This window comes from Maylandia zebra, linkage group LG1 (genome assembly GCF_041146795.1).
Source record: "Maylandia zebra isolate NMK-2024a linkage group LG1, Mzebra_GT3a, whole genome shotgun sequence".
In the NCBI taxonomy this organism is placed as follows: domain Eukaryota; kingdom Metazoa; phylum Chordata; class Actinopteri; order Cichliformes; family Cichlidae; genus Maylandia; species Maylandia zebra.
This window is the reverse complement of record NC_135167.1, coordinates 2,379,796-2,399,479: the sequence shown is the minus strand read 5'-3', so window position 1 is coordinate 2,399,479 and position 19,684 is coordinate 2,379,796. Positions and strand designations below refer to the sequence as shown.

The window sequence follows — 19,684 nt, the reverse complement described above, 5'->3', positions numbered from 1 at the left end:
ATATCCTGTCACGCACTCCAGATGTGAGGAGTAACGTGTGATTCGTAAAAATAAGGTGCGTTTGGTCTGCACAGGATAATAACCTGGGTTGTTGTTGTTATTTAAACATTTCTCTGCTTGTTTTTAAAGGAAATCCCATCTGATTTCTGTCATCATTTACTGTATTTGTCTTTATTGTTTTAGATGAAGTACTGATTAAACTGAATACCAACATTTTACTTCGTTTTTATTGTAAGAACATGAACATACAGTGTATATTTGCATGATAAACTGGCTGTGTATTGTGCTTCTGGCACGCCACTGTGTGCCTTATTTGATTGTGAAAAACTCCATGATGTAAATTAGCATTTAAATTTGCCATGAGTAGCGTTTCATTTTTCTTCATACAACAGACGGTGTGTATTTCTGTGTCTCTGTGCTGTTTACAAAAATTCTCTTTATGAAAGATCCTCAGGCTGAGACTGGGAGCAGATCACATCAGAAAGAGCTTCCGGTGTAAATGTATTTACGTCCAATGTATTTTTTTTTCTAGTAAAATACAGTTAAATATAATATATATAATATATATATACTGCGATGACTCTGCGGTGGTTGGATGCATCAGCAGGGATGATGAGACAGAGTACCGGGCTGTGGTCGACTCCTTTGTCACGTGGTGTGAGCAGAATCATCTGGAGCTCAACGTGGCAAAGACCAAGGAACTGATCGTGGACTTCAGGAAGACCAGGAAACACTTGACCCCTGTTTCAATCCAGGGGGTCAGTGTTGACATTGTGGAGGACTATAAATACCTTGGAGTACACATTGACAATAAACTGGACTGGGCTAAAAACACCACAGCACTTTACAGGAAGGGCCAGAGTCGTCTCTATTTTTTGAGGCGACTGAGGTCCTTCAACATCTGCCAGAAAATGCTGAGGATTTTCTATGAGTCTGTGGTGGCCAGTGCGATCCTCTATGCTGTTGCATGCTGGGGGAGCAGGCTGAGGGTCGCAGATGCCAACAGACTTAATAAACTGATCCGTAAGGCCAGCAATGTTGTGGGGATGGAGCTGGACTCCCTCAAGGTGGTGTCGGAGAGGCGGATGCTGTCCAAGATAAAGACAATGTTGGATAACACCTCCCACCCACTCCATGACATGTTGGTCAGTCACAGGAGCTCGTTCAGTGAGAGACTGAGATTACCCATAATGCACCACTGAACGACACAGGAAATCATTCCTGCCTGTGGCCATCTCCCTGTACAACGCATCCACTTAACACACTGTTTGCTGCTACAACTACACATGTTTCTTTTCCAACTATTTATTTATAAGTGACTTATGTATGTATGTATGTATATATATGTATATATTGTACTATTCTTAGTTAGCGTATTGTCTGTCTTGTCTTAATGTTGGTTTAAAATGGAGCACTGTAACAAAAAATAATTTCCCCCAGGGATCAATAAAGTATTCTGATTCTGATTCTGATATCACTGATGTAATTTATGCATTTATTATTTGAAGCTATATTAATTCAAATTTCATGGAGTACGCTCGTCTTTTCAGATGTCTTTTTATTTATTTATTTATTGTTCAAATAAATCCACTAAAGTTTTAGAAATGATTTTAGCAATTTAGTTATTGGCTAAAGTAAGTCTTAAACCACGCCCACATGGCGTTTCGTCATACGTCTCAACGCGAACTGCGACACATGTTCTCGCGGGACTTGGCTGAAGTATAAACTCCTCCGCAGCCGCCGGTCTTCCTTTCTCTTTCTCCCCTTTAGAGGTGAAGGTGCAACAGTTATCGGTCGTCCCGAAGCCGGGTTCATCCGACACCCTCACCAACCAAGCTGAACTGAGCTCAACCTCCACAGCAGCAAAATGCCGCCCAAATTCGACCCCAACGAGATTAAAATTGGTATGTTTTGAATGTAATAAAAGCAGACGCTTTTTCACAGCCGGGATGGAGTCGCTCTCTGCCGTCTGCCTCCGCCTGCCTGGCGGCCTGCACACGGCGCTCACAAAATGGTAAAGATGGGACACGAAACGCGACGAAGAAACTCAGTTTAGGCTTTTGTTGATGTTTGTAGAATTAATGATGCCAATTGAGTAAAATATGTCAGGTCGGAGGCAGGTGTAGAGGGTAGTGTAGTGGGTAACGTGCTGACCCACGTGCAGCTAATGCTAACGTAGCATCTAATGCTAACGTAGCAACTAATGCTAACGTTAGCCACAGTTAATTACCTTACAAATCGCTGAAGTACATTTATGAGGAAACCGTTAGTCTTCTAAAGGGTGTTAATGCAATATGGAGACCATGTTTGGACAGCTTTTAGCGATGAATAATGACGTAGTTATAACAATTGTTATGATGCTAATTTTGGGATTGCGTCAAACACTTGACGCAATGCTGCGGTTAAATCCTTTTGTACGTGAGAGCATGTACCGCTATTACAGCATTAGTGCAAACTCAATAGAGTTAGCATGTAAACTTGTAGTCTTTTAAGCCTTAAAACTACATTTCTCCAGTGGAAAGTGTAGTTTGATCAACGTGGCACAATATGGAGCTAATTTTTTTCCTAATGTGCCCCCACCCCAAGGGCTTCAGTGGGGTAAAAAGCATCCTAAAACATGTCAAAGATAGAACTGCTGAATTGACACTTATGGTTGGAGGTTACTTATGATGGGACTCTTACAGGTCCAGCTGCTGTTTATTCCTTTCAAATTCCTGATCTGCAAAAACTAAGTTGGCTAAAGCAGGTGAAGGTTTGGAAAGTAGTGTAATTTGTTGACATGTTGTGTAATTCAAAATATTGTTATATCTAGGCTTTTTATGTTGAGTGTTGGTTATGTTTGCCAGCGACATGTGGGCGAAGGAAAATGGAGGGAGTGTGAGGGTCAGCTGTTGGTACAGATGGTTCAGCTCCTGTTAATCCTCATTAGATGAGAATTTTGGGGAAGCATCAGGTGTTGTCTGATCACTTAACCTCTAGGAGAACAGCTGTTTCACAGCTTCAGATGCAGCCATCTGGCTCAGGACTTGGGTTGAGGTCATCGCTTACAGTTGGGCTGTGAATGCAGGAGTGCATTTTGGCCAGTGGGTTCCTGTCTTACCCTTTATGACGGCCAAATGTGATCCATCACTACTGCGTTACCTACAACCAGGAAGCTTTAGTGTCGTGCAGATATCTGACTAATAAATGCACATCAGTTGCTACTGTAAAGGTTTCAGCCCACCTGAAATGAGATGTTTGAAGTACGAGCGCAGCTGCTGTGAGTTTAGTCAGCACAGAACTGCAGGAATTCACCAGTTTGGTCACTACCATGTCATGTTTGAGATTTCTGTGATGCAGAGAAGAACAATCAGTCACTTCATAAGTGTTTGGCATTTATTGGCCAAAAAAACCACGTAAAGTCGGTATTTACAGTGGTGACCTTTTTTCTTTCAGTTCACTGGCGTTCATTTGGCTCAGAAGCTGATATTCATATCAGCTTCTGAGCCAAATCCTGGTTTCAGAGCTCTGTCTGTGCCTCGTTGTTTTAAAATGAGCACTTTTAGGGCTTCTGCTCATTTACTGTTGTTTTAAAGACTGGCAATGCTGAAAGACCAACTTCTTCCGAGATCCAAGACCATTTTCTGTCATGGATTCAAAAGGATCACAGAGTGGCTCCAAAATGATTAAACTAACATTTCCGGACAGGCAGAATTCCACAAACTGAGATCGGCTTCATTTGATCAGCGCGGGTGGTTTCTTAACATGTAGCTTTAGTTAGCGGTTTTATTCTGAAGCTTCAGAAATGACAGTTTTCTGTCTGTGTGCAAAGGCTTTAATGCAGTCTGTCATTTCTTTCAGTGTACATGAGGTGCACAGGAGGAGAAGTCGGCGCCACCTCAGCCCTGGCCCCCAAAATCGGACCTCTGGGTCTGGTGAGTATCAGAAAATGTGTGATTTGGATCAAAGCAGCCTCCCGCCACTATGCCCGTCTGTCCCAGTGACTGAGTATAATCCAGAGGAGGCTCAGATTGACCCAGCTTTAGGAAACAGGGCGGCCCAAAACCGATGGACCGCTCTGTGCCGAAAAGTCTGGAACACAAACTGAGACTCTGTTCCTGTTCTCAGCATGTTTGATCGTTTCAGTTTGGTTTTTATTGGTTTCAGCGTGACTGTGACAGCACTTAAGTGTTTGTTTTGCTGGTCAAATACATCTGTCAGTGACAGGGAAATCACGGCTTTAAAGATGTGTGCACAACTGTCAATATTTGCAGTCGCCTCCCACAACAGACTGTTTTAAGACAGGAAGTCCCCTCTGTCGTACCTGAGTGACTTACAGAGCGCCTCTCTCTCTCCTCACTCCAGTCTCCCAAGAAAGTGGGTGACGACATCGCCAAGGCCACCGGTGACTGGAAGGGCCTGAGGATCACTGTGAAGCTGACCATCCAGAACAGGCAGGCAGCGGTGAGTTAACCAGTGCCACCTGCAGACACACAGGCCTCGTGTGTGTCTGTGGTGATTGGTGTGTGTCTGTGGTGATTGGTGTGTGTCTGTGGTGATTGGTGTGTGTCTGGGTTTAAAGTTTCAGTGGATGCCGTTTGTGTTGAACAGATCGAGGTGGTTCCCTCTGCGTCGGCTCTGATCATCAAAGCCCTGAAGGAGCCTCCTCGTGACAGGAAGAAGGTCAAGAACAGTGAGTGTCTCTGAACGCACGGACCGAACGCGCTCGGCTTGCTCAGGTGCTTTTTGCTCACCATAAACTCTTTTAATCTTCCAGTTAAGCACAGCGGCAGCGTGACCTTCGATGAGATCGTGGGCATCGCTCGCGTCATGAGGCCTCGCTCCATCGCCCGGGAGCTCTCCGGTAAGACCTCACAGGGAAACCTGGGTTTTTCAGGGCTGTTGATTGGCTCCTCTCCCTGACCGTCTGCTCAGCCTCCCGCCACTATGCCCGTCTGTCCCAGTGACTGAGTATAATCCAGTGGAGGCTCAGATTGACCCGGCTTTAGGAAACAGGGCGGCCCAAAAACCGATGGACCGCTCTGTGCCGAAAAGTCTGGAACACAAACTAAAGTAAATCAAAGATGGCCGACTCTTGGCGCCGTCCAGGCTCAATGTTAAAAACCGTCTCTGGGAAATGAGCCTCAAGTGTTGTTTCTAAACCTGCTGCCTGATGTTAAATATCTGTTAGTCTTTCATGTGTTTCTATTCTGGCTCATGATCATTTTTATTCCTCATCAGGAACCATCAAGGAGATCCTGGGAACCGCTCAGTCTGTGGGATGCACCATCGATGGCCGCCATCCCCATGATGTCATCGATGACATCAACAGCGGCAAAGTTGAGTGCCCATCTGAGTGAACAGGACACTGTTCCAAAAAAATAAAGGTTTTAAAAAAAACAAAAGGACTTGGACCATTTTTCCTTCTCCCAGTTTAAATAAAAGATGTCGACAGCGTTTCAGCATCTCTGATGGAACGTCGGGTTTTCAGCACCTTGGAGCCAAAATCGAGATGAATATTTGTTTAAATTTTAGTATTTATCCTTTATTGATCGAGTGACGTTAACACTGAGTTTTTCTGTATCCGAAATACAAAAAGCTTGGAAAGCGAAGCTCGTAATTCCGGGCTTCCTGCCAGTGCCGGTGGTCTCGCAGCGTTGGTGGCAGAGAAACACTCGGCAGAGGACGGACTTCACGAACAAACCGCTTTAAACTGCTGTCAATGTCTGTCTGGATAAGTGAGGCTGTCCGCTGAGCGTCTGTGGCTCAGTTTGAACATCGAAGTACTTTTAATGAAGAAAAAAAACCTGCATGTTACAGATTTACAGCAGCTCAGCAGACTCCGCCTGTTTGTGCGCATCAGATTAAAATGCAAATTGTTGGATCAGCTGACTGTTGTCATGTGGTGCTTCAGAGTCTGTCCAGTATCAGATGTGGTGACTCCACATGAACATTAGCTTTAAACTGGTGTAAATGTGCCAAATCAAACATGCTGCGCTGCTGTGGGCAGGTGAGCCCCTGACCTCCACAGCTGTCAGATACCACAGCGTGAGTATCTGTGATCAGAGTGGAAGTACTTGTGTCTTTAAGCTTTAACGATGAATAAATACCTCTGAGGTTGGGAAGAAAATGTCCTGCAGTGATGCAGGCGTTGAAACTGCTTGTGAAGGCTCCTACAAAGGCCTCGGTCTCATTTCTAGTGTAAATGACAAATCTGAACAGCGCAAACACCCAAAAAAGGATTTGAGTATTTGGCGCCCCCGTGTGGTGTCATCGGTTTAAAATCAAGTATGGAGCATTTCAAAATAAGAGAAATCAACACCAGGGTAGTTAAAAAAAAAAAAAAAAAAAAAAAAAAATCAGTTGGCTAATGCAACAAACCTAGGAAAAGTAAAAACAAACTTCATACGATAACTTCTGTATCAGTGAACTGTAGAAAAGTTGCTGGAGTTAAAATGTTAAAGTTACGTCTTCCATATAAAGTTTCTGGGGGTGACAAATAAGTCTAGTGGAAAACACAATTTCTGTCTTTATACATATTTTTTCTTTCCTGTGGGGTTTGTGTACACGTGCTGTGCAGAAGTGGAGGAAGTCGATGTGAAGGTTCCTTTTCTCCCTGATTATTTTTTCCCCTGTGACAACGTTTTGGAAACATTTATGAAATTCACACTGATCATTTGTCCTTCAATTTAAAACAAACACAAATTTCTCAGTTTGGAAATCTGATATTTTCTGTTTTTTCAATAAACATCTGTTAGGTAAATGATGATAACCTGAGCTCAGCGCACATTTATATTCAGAAGGAGAAACACTTTCAAACCTTGGAAACTTTAACTAATAGAATTAGTTTCTGGTCAGCCTGTAACCTAGTTTTACACTAAAGTCTGGGCCTCTCTCATATAAACCAATAATAATCAGCATATAAGCATTTAAGATTATATATTTATTACCTAACAAAACGCTTGGATGGCAACAGGAGCAAAAACTGCATCACCAACCTCTCATAGGTTGGCGTTGGAGCCGTGCTGTTAGTTCTGGATGGACGTGCACGTAACTGCTGAAGCCCTGCTGCTCAGCGTTTGTCAGTTTTCACCTGCAGAGGCTGCTGCTTGATCCAGATCCGCTGATTGATGAGAGAACCTTGAGCCATGTAGGCATAATTGATCTGATCATCTCTGTGGGTTTACCGGCTATTAAAACACAAACTCGGCTGACCTCAGCTCACGCCACAGTCACGACGCTGCGTCGGTTTAGCGCCGTGATGGCAGACGCTTACATCAGTGAGTGAAGCCCAGCTCCAGCCGAGTCTGTGTGCTGCTCTCCTGTTGGGAAGGCTTCATTATAAAGACTGCAGTCCAATTACGCTGAGCCCGAGGCAGCGGCCTGTGCTGCAGGCCGGCTCAAATGAAGATAAATTGGTTGTAAAAGATTTAACCAAACACAGTGAAGACAGAACAGCAGGAAAGTACAAGTCAGTCTAGACTCGGCTCTGCAGTCCCAGCCGCTGTGACAGCGCCGAGAGCTTCCAGGCTGCCTAATAACTGTGACGCGTCTGTGCGGAAGGATGGTCTGTTTTTGCTGCTGTCACAAATATATCAAAACACAGTGAATGCAACACTTTAAGAGTCAAAACACGGCAATTATCCACTCTGTTCCTGCAAACACACACTCAGGGAGATATTATATGGGACACGGTGCAGGTTTTAAAGGAGCAAACACAAACTTTAATTTACACACAGTATCTTTCAAAGACTGTATAAAGAGGTGGGCGTGGCCATGTCAGCCAATGGTTTGGGAAGTAACCTGATGACCAGATCCACAGTTAAGGTAACCTGTTCTGCTTCCTATTAACCAGAGTAGAGACGCTGGCCTCAGGTCAGCAAATGAAGAGTGGATGGAGATAAAATAAGATAAAAGCACAATGATGACGTCATCAGGAGCCTGCGCGCTTCATGCCCCAAATAATAATGGAAGATGCCATAAAGTCCCTAAAACTCACTGGAAAAACATCTAAAACAGGAAGCATACCTGTTTATCGAGCAGCTTAGAAGTCGCTGCCTGAACCATGTGAGTGTTTATGTGAGGGCGGGCACTTTAGAGAAAGTCCTGGCAGGCGATTGGATGAACCATCAGCTTGTATCACGGTTCTTTGAAGGAGACGTGAAAAGAAGAAGAGATTTGCTCCGTTTGTTCTGCATCCAGCTTCGTGCCTGAACTGTACTCACAAATCACACGTCAGCTTTGAGATTATGGTCACTTTCCTTTGATACGCGGTAGAGGAGAGCACCAGATCCATCCTCCTAACCCTGAAGCTTCAGGATCTGGAAGGGAAGCCTTGAATGAGCTGCTTTAAAACGCATTTCTTTTTTATGGCCAGCAGGGGGCTACTCCTGTTACTTTGCTCTGTGGGCTCAGCAAACTTGTTTCAGATGAGTTTATCGTTTCAATCGTGTGTTTCAAGCCTTTTTTTTAGCTGAACGTGAAGCTTATTTAGTAAATTATGGGGGTGGGGCAGGTATGCTTATCAGTCTTGTCAGTCACAGGATGTTGGCCAGTGAGTGTGAAAAGCACAGAGTCTGTGAATCGCTGCCGTTCTGATTCAGCACTTCATTCATTTCAAAATGATTTTTAATCTCAGTAAAAATTTTCCTGGTTGCAAAGGTGGAACAGTAAATTCATTAGTAGCTCTCACCGACTGCGTTTGTTGGCAGCGTCCGGGTCAGCTCTGTTTGGGCGGCGAGCTTCACCTGAGAGCTTTACCTGTTCCTGCCTTTTGAGCCAGTGTTTGCAAAGTGCTGACTCTTCTTCTGCCCAAGCAACAGAAAAAAATCTTATTCACATTTCCTCAGAGGTGAGAAGTACAAATACTTCATTACTTCAGCAGAATATCCAGGTACCTGTACTTTACTTGACTGTGCTTACTTTGCTAAAAAAAAAAAAATATATAAATCTGTACTTTCTACTCTTTTCTCATTCATGTGGAATGCAGGCAGCAGCAAACAGAGCCATCTGTGCTTCTACAGAAATGAAGAATATGATGCGTGCTTTTCCATCACTGCACCACCGAGGGGCAGCAGAGAGCTTCTGGTGGCTCACACTCAGCCCTGTGCCTGTTTCTTACATGCACATACATCCCATGTAAACATTCTCTACACAAGCACGTCACTTTAAATGAATCTTCTAAATAAATTTGCATTTAATAGCAAAGTTAAAAAACACTGAGCTGTCAAGAGCTGGATAAGAGCTGGAAGGATGGGTTGAAATCCACTCTGACTGAAATGTAACTGAATATTTATTTAAGAGAAGTCAGCATAAAAAGCTCGTTATGCAGACAGAAGATCCCGACATATTCAAACAGACTGCATTTACTGCAGCCGCCTCGCCGTGGAGACATGAAAGAGAGCCGAGGGAGTCGGAGGCGAGCGTGGATGAACTCGCCGTGAACTCTCTCATCTTTCCACCGCCTTCTGAGCGAACGACAGAACTCAGGGAGGAGGAGGAGGTCTGAGGTGCCCACGTTTGATCTCTTTACATTGTGGCTCATTGATTCATCTCCACCGCAGAAAACACGTGGCTGTGTTTCTTATTTTGTGATCTAACAGGTGGAACATAAAAGATCAACATAAGACGCTGCTGAGATAAAGTGCGTCAGTCTCACGGGCGCGTTACAATTCAATTTTATTTATACAGCCAAATCACAACAACAGTCGCCTCAAGGTGCTTTATATTGTAAGGTCGACCCTACAATAACACATACAGAGAAAAACCCAACAATCATATGACCCTATGAGCAGCACTTTGGCGACAGTGGGAAGGAAAAACTCCCTTTTAACAGGAAGAAACCTCCGGCAGAACCAGGCTCAGGGAGGGGCGGGGCCATCCGCTGTGATTGGTTGGGGTGAGAGAAGGAAGACAGTGAGAACCTGTATAATCACACACTCATATCACAGATGAAGAGCTCAGCAGTGTCATTTCCGCTTCTTTTTCCTTCTGCTTCATATGTTTCACATGTGGCAGGATGAATGTTATCCTTCGGTCCAACCCACTTTCAGCCTGGCCCATTAGGGGGCGCTGGTATAAATAGTGGCCATTTGAGTGTCTCTGCGTCGCTTGCCTGTGATCTCCTTTTTGGTCACCTGACTTCCCCTCGGTGTGGTGGAGAGCATTTGCGGGTTATTCTTCTGAAGCCTCCATCGTGGCTGGTCGTAGCTATAGAAGCCTCCTCTGAGCTATTCTGCTTACGTTCTGTGACCCGGCTTACTTGGTACGTAATCAACTTTTGTTACGCTCTCTGCCTTCTACTGTTCTTTTATAGTAATTATTTATTATGTTTCGCAGGAAGTGTGGGCCTTAGTTTTGCGCCAAGCTACGCGAACTGAAGTGCTGCTGTTTTGCCTTGCTGTGCTTTTACCGTCTGTTCCCGTTGTGAGAATTCTTTCCCTGCTGCTGTCAGCTTTTACAGTGGACGTCGGCGTGGACAACGGCCATATGCATGCCGGTTATCGGAGTCAGCTGGCGTGCATATTGATTGACTGTTAACTTATCGTCGTGTGGACGGCAAGTTGGAGCAGTACGGCGATTCCGTTTGCTCCAGATTTTAGAGTTTTATTCAGATTGTATGTTGTTTTATTGCTTTTGATTTGTAGTTTGGATTCTCTGTTACACCACTGGTGGGAGGCCCTTTTTCTAGCTGTGGATCACCAGTGTGGTCCTGCAGTTGGGTTATCCCCCGGTGCTACACATTAGTTTGTTGTAATATATTAACATTTTCTTTGTTTCTTTTATTCAGATGCGGAGTGCCGACGTGGAGGAGACTAGGGTGCCTTGGTGGTGGGATCCCTTGAGTGTACACACCTGCCTTGTCTAGTTTATTAGTGTGAGTGCGTGATAGTGTGTTGCACTTGTGTTTTGGTGTGTTTTCTTTCTTTAGTTGTGTGTGGCATCCCTGCCCCTCCACTGGTAAGCCTCAGCTCTGAATACCTTTTTAAGCATATTTGTATTTGAATATTTATGATTATGTTTTTATTCGGTGTTTTAAATAATTACCAGTAAATTGTCAATTTGTTTATTATTGAACCTCGTCTCTGGATTGAGTATAGCGAACCTAAGTGCCTTTTTGGTGATTTAGTGTCATTTCCAGTATTCTCTGGGTGAAATTCCCAGGGTGGCGTTGTCGTTCTTTAAAACTGAAGAGTATTTACTTTTTATCCCAACCTCGTCTCGCCACACACACATCAGATAATAGTTGATTAAATTGCGTGAAGACAGTCTTTTAAAAACAATCTCAGCTCTCATTAATGACTCTTAACGATGATGTATTAAAATAATTATCTTGTCTTCAGAGCTGTCCACTTGCACATTTAGGAAGCAGCAATGCACTGAGTCATGTTCTCTTTGTAATGGTGTGATCATCAGATCATCAGAAATTCACCTAAATGATCTGCAGTCGTGCAGCTCGAGTCGCCAGCGGCGTGAGCAGGGAGTAATGCCCGCCGTCGATGGCGGTAATGGCACGCTCGAGCTCAGAATCGGATTCATCCGCAAACACAAAGTGACGGATGGCGTTCTGCAGGGCTCTGTGCTGGGACCTGTACTGCAACGCACACATTAAACAAATGTTTAGCACTGCCCTCTTTCATATGCACAGGATCACTACAATCAGAGACATCCTGCCTCAGAGCGATGCCAGAACTGAACTAAACTTGAATAATCAGGCCCAATCGTATCTCAATGACCCCAGTAGAGCACTTCACTCTCACGCTGCAGTTTGGATTGCTTCATATTTCCTTCTTAAAGCTCAGCTGATCTCCTCTATGGTTGGTCTGATTGTCTTTTTCTTCCCCACTGTCGACAAGTGCTGTTCAACAGGGAATCGATGGCTTGATATCAGGTCTTGACCTTAGTAGTAAAAGATCTGAGAAGATCTGATTATGATTTGGCTCTGAATGAATAAAACTGGACTAAGCTTGGCATGGACAGAGTTTTAAAGTGCTTGAGGGAAATCAGCTTTTAGCTTTCCTATTCGTGAAAAAGAATAACAGTGCTTTGCATTTATTATGAGCTCTTATTTGCTTTTTTTAAAACATAAAAAATACAAATGTTGATAATATAATGTGACTTGAAATTCCTCACCAGTTAAAAAGGCAAAGCTGTTAAAAGCACCTCTGTTTTGTTCCAGGTACATGTAAAGTATCTGTATCTAAACTTCTAAAGAAAGCCGTGAATATTTGGGAGCCTCTGTAAACCTAGCTAACCCGCTACGTGCTTGTCTTCCTGCCACCTAACAGACAGTCAAACATATGGAGGAAGGAAGGCTTACCCCGTCTCTGTGTTTCTGTCTGTCATGCAGTCTGATCACAGAGCAGAAGGAGAGCGGCAGCCAACTGTAATGTGGATTAAGGTCCTGAAAGAGTGTGTGCCACTCGCCAAGGCCCCGCTGTTCCAGCATGACGAGCTTAAAGTCAAAGCCCTGCAGCCAAACTATATCTGTTTGAGCAGAAGGTTCATCCTTTCAAACCTCCCATCTTCCTAAATTAGGGTGATGAGTGAGGTGCCGGCTCAGCGATTAATGCCACCTAATCTCATTAAACACCTTAAAGCCAACAGTGAATATTATCAATTCCCACCACATTTGTGTTTCTTTTTCTTTTCCGTGTATGTAGCAGGATCTGATGAAAGGGAAGGGAAGCGTTTGTTTTCAGCTCACCCACAGAAACACAATCCTCTTGCAGCACTGTTGATATCTTTTTTCCCCAAATAGCCAGAAAAGTCAGCTCATAATGCGCCGCATTATTCTGCAGCTCAGAATCCCCAAATATACACTCTGCTTTATTCTGCAAAACACTCGATTCAGTTTTGTGATTGCAGTATCGGCAGATCGCTATAAGTCTTCTGCTGCTGGTGTGACTGTTACACCAGCGTTTGCTGTAACAGACACATCAAGCGCCTTGTTGTGTCAAGGTTCCTGCGCACTTTTGCGTCATTTTTCAGGACCAATAAAAAGAAGCCAAGACCTGCAGTTCCTCTGACGGCCAGCAGAGGCAGCAGTGAGTCAGTCCCCACAAAATAAACATGTTTACAGACTGATATCCAAACTCATTGGCCTGTGTAGATAATTACCTGCTTCATAGCACCTGTACAGGGGGAAGATAGCTCACGTGGTTTTTATAATTAACCTGGATTAAAATTTGGATTATTAGTGGGTGTGGCCTCTGTGACTGACAGGTGACTGACAGGTGAAGCCCTGAGCTGGACCTCTGCACCGTGTTTGTGCTGTTGGAGCTTTTTGGAGCATTTTTAATGACATCATGTGACCAATAATATGGCTGCCGTGGGTTCACTGTACTAACAGACTGTCCAAGAAGGTGGAGCTCCAGTTCTGGTGCTTTTTTTTTTTTTTTTTTTTGTCTGTCCCGTTCGGCTCTTTTGCCATCAGAATTATTGTCTAAAGGCAAAGTTCTGGTTCTGGTGCTTTACCTGGATCTTTGTTACAGAGTAGCTGCTTATAAAACTATTACACGGTAAAATAAAACATCTTTCCTTTTTTCCTAACACACTGCTGCTAAATCTAATATCTTCATGGCTGCTGACGTTGGACGGTAACGATTTCTTTCTGGAGTGTTCTTGTGTGTTTTCAGACACATGCAGCACTCGAGTGACCCCCCCCAGCAGTGACCCCGCCCCCTCCTGCCCTCATGTGCATTCTGCTTCTCCTTCAAAGCTCTTAAAGCCCGTCCGTCCTCCCTCTCCTCCTGATCCTCTCCGCTCTTAGTCAGACACTTGACCCTGTTACCCACATCAGGATAATCATGCACATCAGTCTCTGTTATTCTTCACTCCCTCCCGCCCCCCCCCCCCCCCCCCGCCCCACCTGATGACGATGAGTCTTCAACACACAAACATAAAAAGGCATAAAGAATCCCATGTGTTTGAATGGGACTCCCCGGGGATTTTACTAATTTGAACCATTTGCTGATAGTCTCTGGTGTGTGTGTGTGTGTGTGTGTGTGTGTGTGTGTGTGTGTGTGTGTGTGTGTGTGTGTGTGTGTTTTATCTAGCAGTGTACAATTAGTTTATAACAGCTGCCAAAGAAAAGTTGGGCAGCACATTGCTCATCATGCATCCTGTGATTCTGGCCAAAATTAGAAGCGGCTGTCGAGTATATTCCTGCATATTCAGGAAAAATTAATTAGCAGATGCTGGACGAACGAACAGCAACTTTAACCAAAGTCATAAATCTGCACGGTGAAATAATGATCCTGATACAGCATTAATTAAAGGAAGAATTCATCAGTTTTATGCATAAACGATTTACCAGTCTGGGTCTGTAATTCCACAGCCTGTTTCTGCAGGGGAACTGTGCCTGATCTAAAGTCGTTTTGATTTCAGCCATTTTTTGCAGTATTTACTGACCACAATTTATGTTTGTGTGTCAGCTACTCAACAAGGGACAGCTTCAGGTCTCAGAAAAACCTTTAAAGATGCTGACTGAAAAGAGAAGTGAAGAAAAAAGGCGTGGCGCTCATAAACTCCTGGATGGAAATCAGTGGAAGAAGGCCGTAATGCCAGAGACGGCGATCGTCCCGATCTTTTTGTACAGATTCACAGCAGTTTGAGCTGCGGCGGGTATATCCGTTCATCATCGCACAAAACGTTCTTACCGGATCCGTAACTTGAAGCAGCATCATGCTTGTTCAGGGCTGTGTTGGGAGCAATATTTTGATATATTTATGCACAGCTGGGACGGGCTCCAGCTCCCCCCGTGACCCTGAATTAGATAAGTGGGAAAAAAATGTCTCCTTTTTCCTTTCAGGGCAAAAGCTGGAACACTCTAGTCTATAGATGAGAAATGAGGTTTCACAGTTGATGATAATTAATAAACTCTTTTTGAGGTGACGTCCACGAGCAGCATTTGTGGAGTCGAGCCTTTTTGCACTCATTAGTCTCCGCCCTCTTCCTGTGCAGGACAAAGGTGTCTGATTGTAGATCCGGCGGTTTCTGTTCAATGCTGCTGGTTCTGCCCAAGGTTTCTTCCTTTTCAAAGGGAGTTTTTCCTCCCCACTGTTGCCAGCGCTCCTCACAGGGGGTTATAACATAAAACATTTATAATAAAGCACACTGAAGCCACTGTTGTTGTGATTCAGTGCCCTATAAATAAAATTGAACTCATGCTTCCTGCCAAAGTAAGTAGTCCCTGTTGTAAATGTTCATGATGTTAGAAATGAACTCAGGATAATGGAGACTCGTCATGCGTCACTCACAGGGTGACCACATCCCAACAAAGCAAATGTGGGACAGACTGGGACACGGCAACACTGCTGAGAGGCATCATGTCCTCTGTGTTTGATGTGTTCTCATTCTGGTCTGATTTCAGTTAAATGTAGGCGATTATGTGGGTTTCATGCCAGAGGTGAAAGGCCCTGATTGGTGGAATATCACCAGGAAAGATTCATTGTGTTCATGGATTCTGTTGTATTCCTCAAAGAGAGCCTGTGTGCGAGTGTGTGTTGGCGTTTTTACACCTCGCAGTGAAAATGAAGCTGTTTTTATTTTATTTTGAAAAGGGACGCTAATTCAATAATAAACATACTATAGCTTGTGCACGTTACCACACTGTCCCATAGCACATACAGGCCACATATATATTTTAAATTCGATTGCTAATAAATACATGAAGGACAAAAAAGGCTGACGTTTTGTCGTACGGTCTCATCCACGCCTGTGCTCTTTTTTTGTTTCACTCATATTTCAGCTGCCCGTCTGCCCAGTAACCGTTTTGGGGTTTCATATCTTTTTTTGAGCCATTTCTGGCAATATTAGCAATTTTTATTTTGATTATTATGACACACACATGCTGTGTACTGTGTCACTTCACACCACCCTGATTCTAACAGCAAAGGCAAAAACTGTATTTCTCAAAATAGCAGGTGATAGTCTGTGTGCTGATTTCCATCATATCCAACAAAATCTGCAAAGATTGTGACTTTTGGTGATTTATAACTTTCCCTGATGATTATGGTGTTAGACAGACAGTGCGCTTCATATGGCTGTGATAGGAAAGCTTCCCCTCATGTGCACTGGGTTAAACTCAGTCCTGCAAAACCAGTGAAAATGTTAGAAATCAGGAGGAACAACGCTGTGTCCACATAAAGACGGACATGCGGTCACCCTGTCGTGGCTGATGAATGTCTGAGTTGGACTTTAAAATTTGATCAATGAATGTTTTTATTTGGGTGAAGAAGAATCGGTTGTATGGAGTGTAAGAAGCAGCAGTAATGTAAATTAAAAACAAGAGGATACATTATTACGTGCAGTGCGTACTCTCTGCTTGAGCAGGTGGGTGTGGCAGGTTTGTGTGCAGGCCTGTGGTCATGATAATGTGTTTATGGTTGTTATTAGTGTTGTGAACCACTTGTCTTCACCACTAGGGGGGGCTGTAACACTGGCTGCCGCCCTGTTATGAAACCTTTGTGTTCCTCTTTGTCTGACTGCAGCACTGCTGCAATGAAGACAGACAGGGGTGGGGACCCTCTCCCACTCTCACTGCTCTGTGTCTTCTGTGTGTGTGTGTGTGTGTGTGTGTGTGTGTGTGTGTGTGTGTGTGTGTGTGTTTTGTCTTACTGCAGCAGTCCTGTGCTGTAGACTTCTCTGGGGCGGGGTCTCTCTTCCTCTCTGTTTTCTCTCACTTCACTTCTGTTATTATCATGACGTTTATTGACTTGATGGGAAACTGCATGTGTTGCAGGACATGGACTCCTCTAAACACACACACACACACACACACACACACACACACACACACACACACACACACACACACACACACACACACACACACACACACACACACACTGCGGTGCATAGATGTAAAATCATGAATGAAAGACGGACGTGCTCAGAGGCTCTGAAATGCATTCGCAGGATCATCTGAGTCCAACTCTGAGCAGCGTTCTTATTATTTATGTCATGTCTGGCTCGTCCGATTGCTCTCTGGCAGCGAGATTAAACAGATATCTGATGCTGATCATGAATGAGAGACACACACAGACTCACAGTCACAGGAATGAAGCACACACCCCAGAGAGGAGGAACAAAGCCAGACAGGTGGGGTTCAAACACGCAGGACTTGAGTCCTTATCAGAAATGCCGGCAAGGCTGAGTACGGCAGCATTTCCTCCCCCGGCGGCGTTTATTCAGATCATCCTGACGGCGCTCTCCTCAGTCTTCGCTCTGACCTCCTTAAACCTCCTGCTCTTCTTGGCTGTACCATGCATGTATCTGCGATGTACAGTGCAGCACTGACTACACAGAGCCATCCACACGCTGAAGCAGAGAGCTGACGGAGGAAGAGGTGGAGGAAGACAGAACAGTGTAGGTAAACACTGCAGCACCCCAGGGCCCGCTCTGTCAGGGCGGGTTAGAGAGCAGATCTATTAGCAGGAGCTGATTCGACAGCTCTGCTAATTGCTGCTCATTATCTTCCTACATTCGCTACAGTAACTTCAGTGGTGCAGAGACTGGATCCTTTAGCCCACATAGGATGGGGGGGAACGGGTAAAGGTGCCCGTGGGAGCGCCTGGAATGAGAGGGAGAAGGTGATAGTCTGGTTATTGACTGCCAGCTAACCCCACCAGAAATACTGCCTGTCTGGTTGTTGATGGTTGGCTAACATGATTAGCTAAAAGGGAGCTTGCGAAACTAAATCCTCCCAACAACAAAGGAAAATCAGGGTGCAGAAAAGGTGGGAACGATATTTTATTTTTGCATTTTCATCCTTTGTTACCACTTTGCACAGCCTCCTTCTCCAGCTCTTCCACGGTACACCAGTGTCCCGGCTCTGCTTGAAGGGAATCGTGCATAACAATAATAATAATGATAATAATAATAATAATAATAATAATAGTAATTTCTGGCCCCTATAAGTTGCTCCAAAATGAGATGAAAGCTCTTGGATTCAGTTCAGAAGACTGGAGATTATTTAAAGTTGAACTCTTTTCTCTGATACCCATCAGTGAGACACGGTTGGACTACTTTGGTCAAACCACTTCCTACATTTCCTCCGTTTGCTGAGGCGAAGCTTAGCAGACAGTTAGCAGCAGCAGCCACCTCCAGTCAAAGAGGCCACGCCCCTAACAATGCTTATTTAATTTAGACCTATACAATTACAATTTAATACAATTTAAACAGGTGAGTTATAAAAACATTTTCCCCTGCACAGTTTGTATTATGGTGAAACTATCTAGAGACCAAACAGTTTGTGTATCAGGCCGTAAACATGTTTACTTCAGCTGTAAAGCTTCAACATGGGAGCCTGTGGGGACTGACTCACTGCTGCCTCTGCTGGGCATCAGAGGAACTGCAGCTTGTAACTCTTTAGCTTGAGCTGTTTTAAATTTGTTTAATACACAAACTCTTCTTACAAAGAACTTTTCAGCATCGAGCCCACAGGAAGCTCTGTGAATATGGCGTCTGTGCTCCACGAGCACGTTCTCTGTCACAAAGTCAAAGTGACAAAGACGTAGATTAGCAGGTAGAAAAACACCAACAAACAGGAGGTGACTCAAAGCAGAATCCGATCAACGCGCTCGACTCTGTAACGTGCTGGTAGGGCGGGCCTCCTCCCGAGCTTCAGCTGTCCGGCTTGTTTGTCGTAGCTGACGTGAATTTGCTTAATTGGAAACTAGAAGCCTGTTGAAGATGTAAAAGGCGCAATAACAGCTGGACGTCTTAATTACTCAGCATTGATTAAACATCAGCATCACAGAGTCTGTCTCTGTCGCTCTCACTGGATGAACAGCAGGCAGAACAAAGCACTTCATCTGAGTGGATTTCATTATTCAAAAGTTATTGACATTTCATTAATTGGAAACTGGTCATTAAACAGCTGAGTTACTCGATCAACTCATTAAGGTAAACTTTCAGCAGCAGGTAATTAATTTTAAATATAAGGAGTAGTTTGGTGAACTGACATTTACTCAATCTGATAAATAAAGTGAACACAAAATAAACCACCCAGCAGTAAATTACATTTTCAAACTCTGTTTAATGTGATGGAGTTACTTGTAGTGCAACACAGTCATCTGCAGTTGGTACGTGTGTACTGACTGTAAAAGAAAAAAGGACTTTACTTATCCCAGAAGATCAATAAAAAGATTAATAACACGCTAAAAAAAGTAAAAGAACTTCATCAAATTAAAAATGTGACAATTTATCTGACAAAAAGCATAAAAAAGATGTAAACGTTTGAATATAACACAATAAACATCAAAAATAATTTAATAAAGACAAATAAAAACTGAATCAAAAGTAGTTTTAACCTCCTAAGACCCGAACTCTTCCACGGCAGCAGTTTTGATTTCTCTTTGATATTTGGGCTGATTGGGACCCAATGAATGTAAAAACAAAGAATGACCAGATTTTTTTTTTACCTGATTTTTGTTTCTTAGAAAAAAATGAGAGCCACATATGAGGATATTTGTTTAAAATTTCGATAGAATGTAGAGCAAAATTGAGTATTTTGGTCTAAATAACCCAAAATGTGATGTCCACATATGTGGAGGTTAAATGCTGGCAGATTCTCTGAAGCTCTAAAACTCTGTGATGTTTCTACTGTACCTGGCTTCTATGGGCTGAAATAATAAAGCAGATTCTACTACAGCTCCTGTGTTCAGCCACACCACTGAACAGGCGAAGTCAGTCACATTAT

The 19,684-nt window shown here is 43.8% G+C and overlaps 1 protein-coding gene and 2 non-coding genes across 4 annotated transcripts; all 3 read left to right on the top strand.

Annotated features, from left to right (window-relative positions):
• The first annotated feature begins 1,741 nt into the window (after positions 1 to 1,741).
• rpl12 (ribosomal protein L12) lies at positions 1,742 to 5,868 on the top strand. Of its 2 annotated transcripts, none has more exons than XM_004565736.6 (6): positions 1,742 to 1,904; positions 3,841 to 3,914; positions 4,345 to 4,443; positions 4,591 to 4,672; positions 4,757 to 4,843; positions 5,221 to 5,868. In XM_004565736.6, exons 1-6 carry the CDS (start codon positions 1,868 to 1,870, stop codon positions 5,337 to 5,339), a joined length of 498 nt encoding a protein of 165 aa, XP_004565793.1. In that variant the 5' UTR covers positions 1,742 to 1,867; the 3' UTR covers positions 5,340 to 5,868. The 2 variants fall into 2 exon arrangements, with proteins under 2 accessions (XP_004565793.1, XP_076740438.1); XM_076884323.1 differs by having other exon boundaries at positions 1,874 to 2,014.
• LOC111501152 (small nucleolar RNA SNORA65) lies at positions 3,955 to 4,082 on the top strand. The gene has a single exon (XR_002721402.1). It is a non-coding gene; the product is annotated as a small nucleolar RNA SNORA65 (small nucleolar RNA).
• On the top strand, positions 4,918 to 5,046 carry LOC111501156 (small nucleolar RNA SNORA65). The gene has a single exon (XR_002721407.1). It is a non-coding gene; the product is annotated as a small nucleolar RNA SNORA65 (small nucleolar RNA).
• Positions 5,869 to 19,684: the final 13,816 nt, after the last annotated feature.

Bases quoted from the DNA above. Each gene is read 5' to 3' on its own strand.
- rpl12 (XM_004565736.6), top strand. From the start codon at position 1,868: ATGCCGCCCAAATTCGACCCCAACGAGATTAAAATTG. The intron at 1,905-3,840 runs GTATGTTTTGAA...CATTTCTTTCAG, and splicing joins CCCCAACGAGATTAAAATTG to TGTACATGAGGTGCACAGGA. The intron at 4,673-4,756 runs GTGAGTGTCTCT...TTAATCTTCCAG, and splicing joins CAGGAAGAAGGTCAAGAACA to TTAAGCACAGCGGCAGCGTG.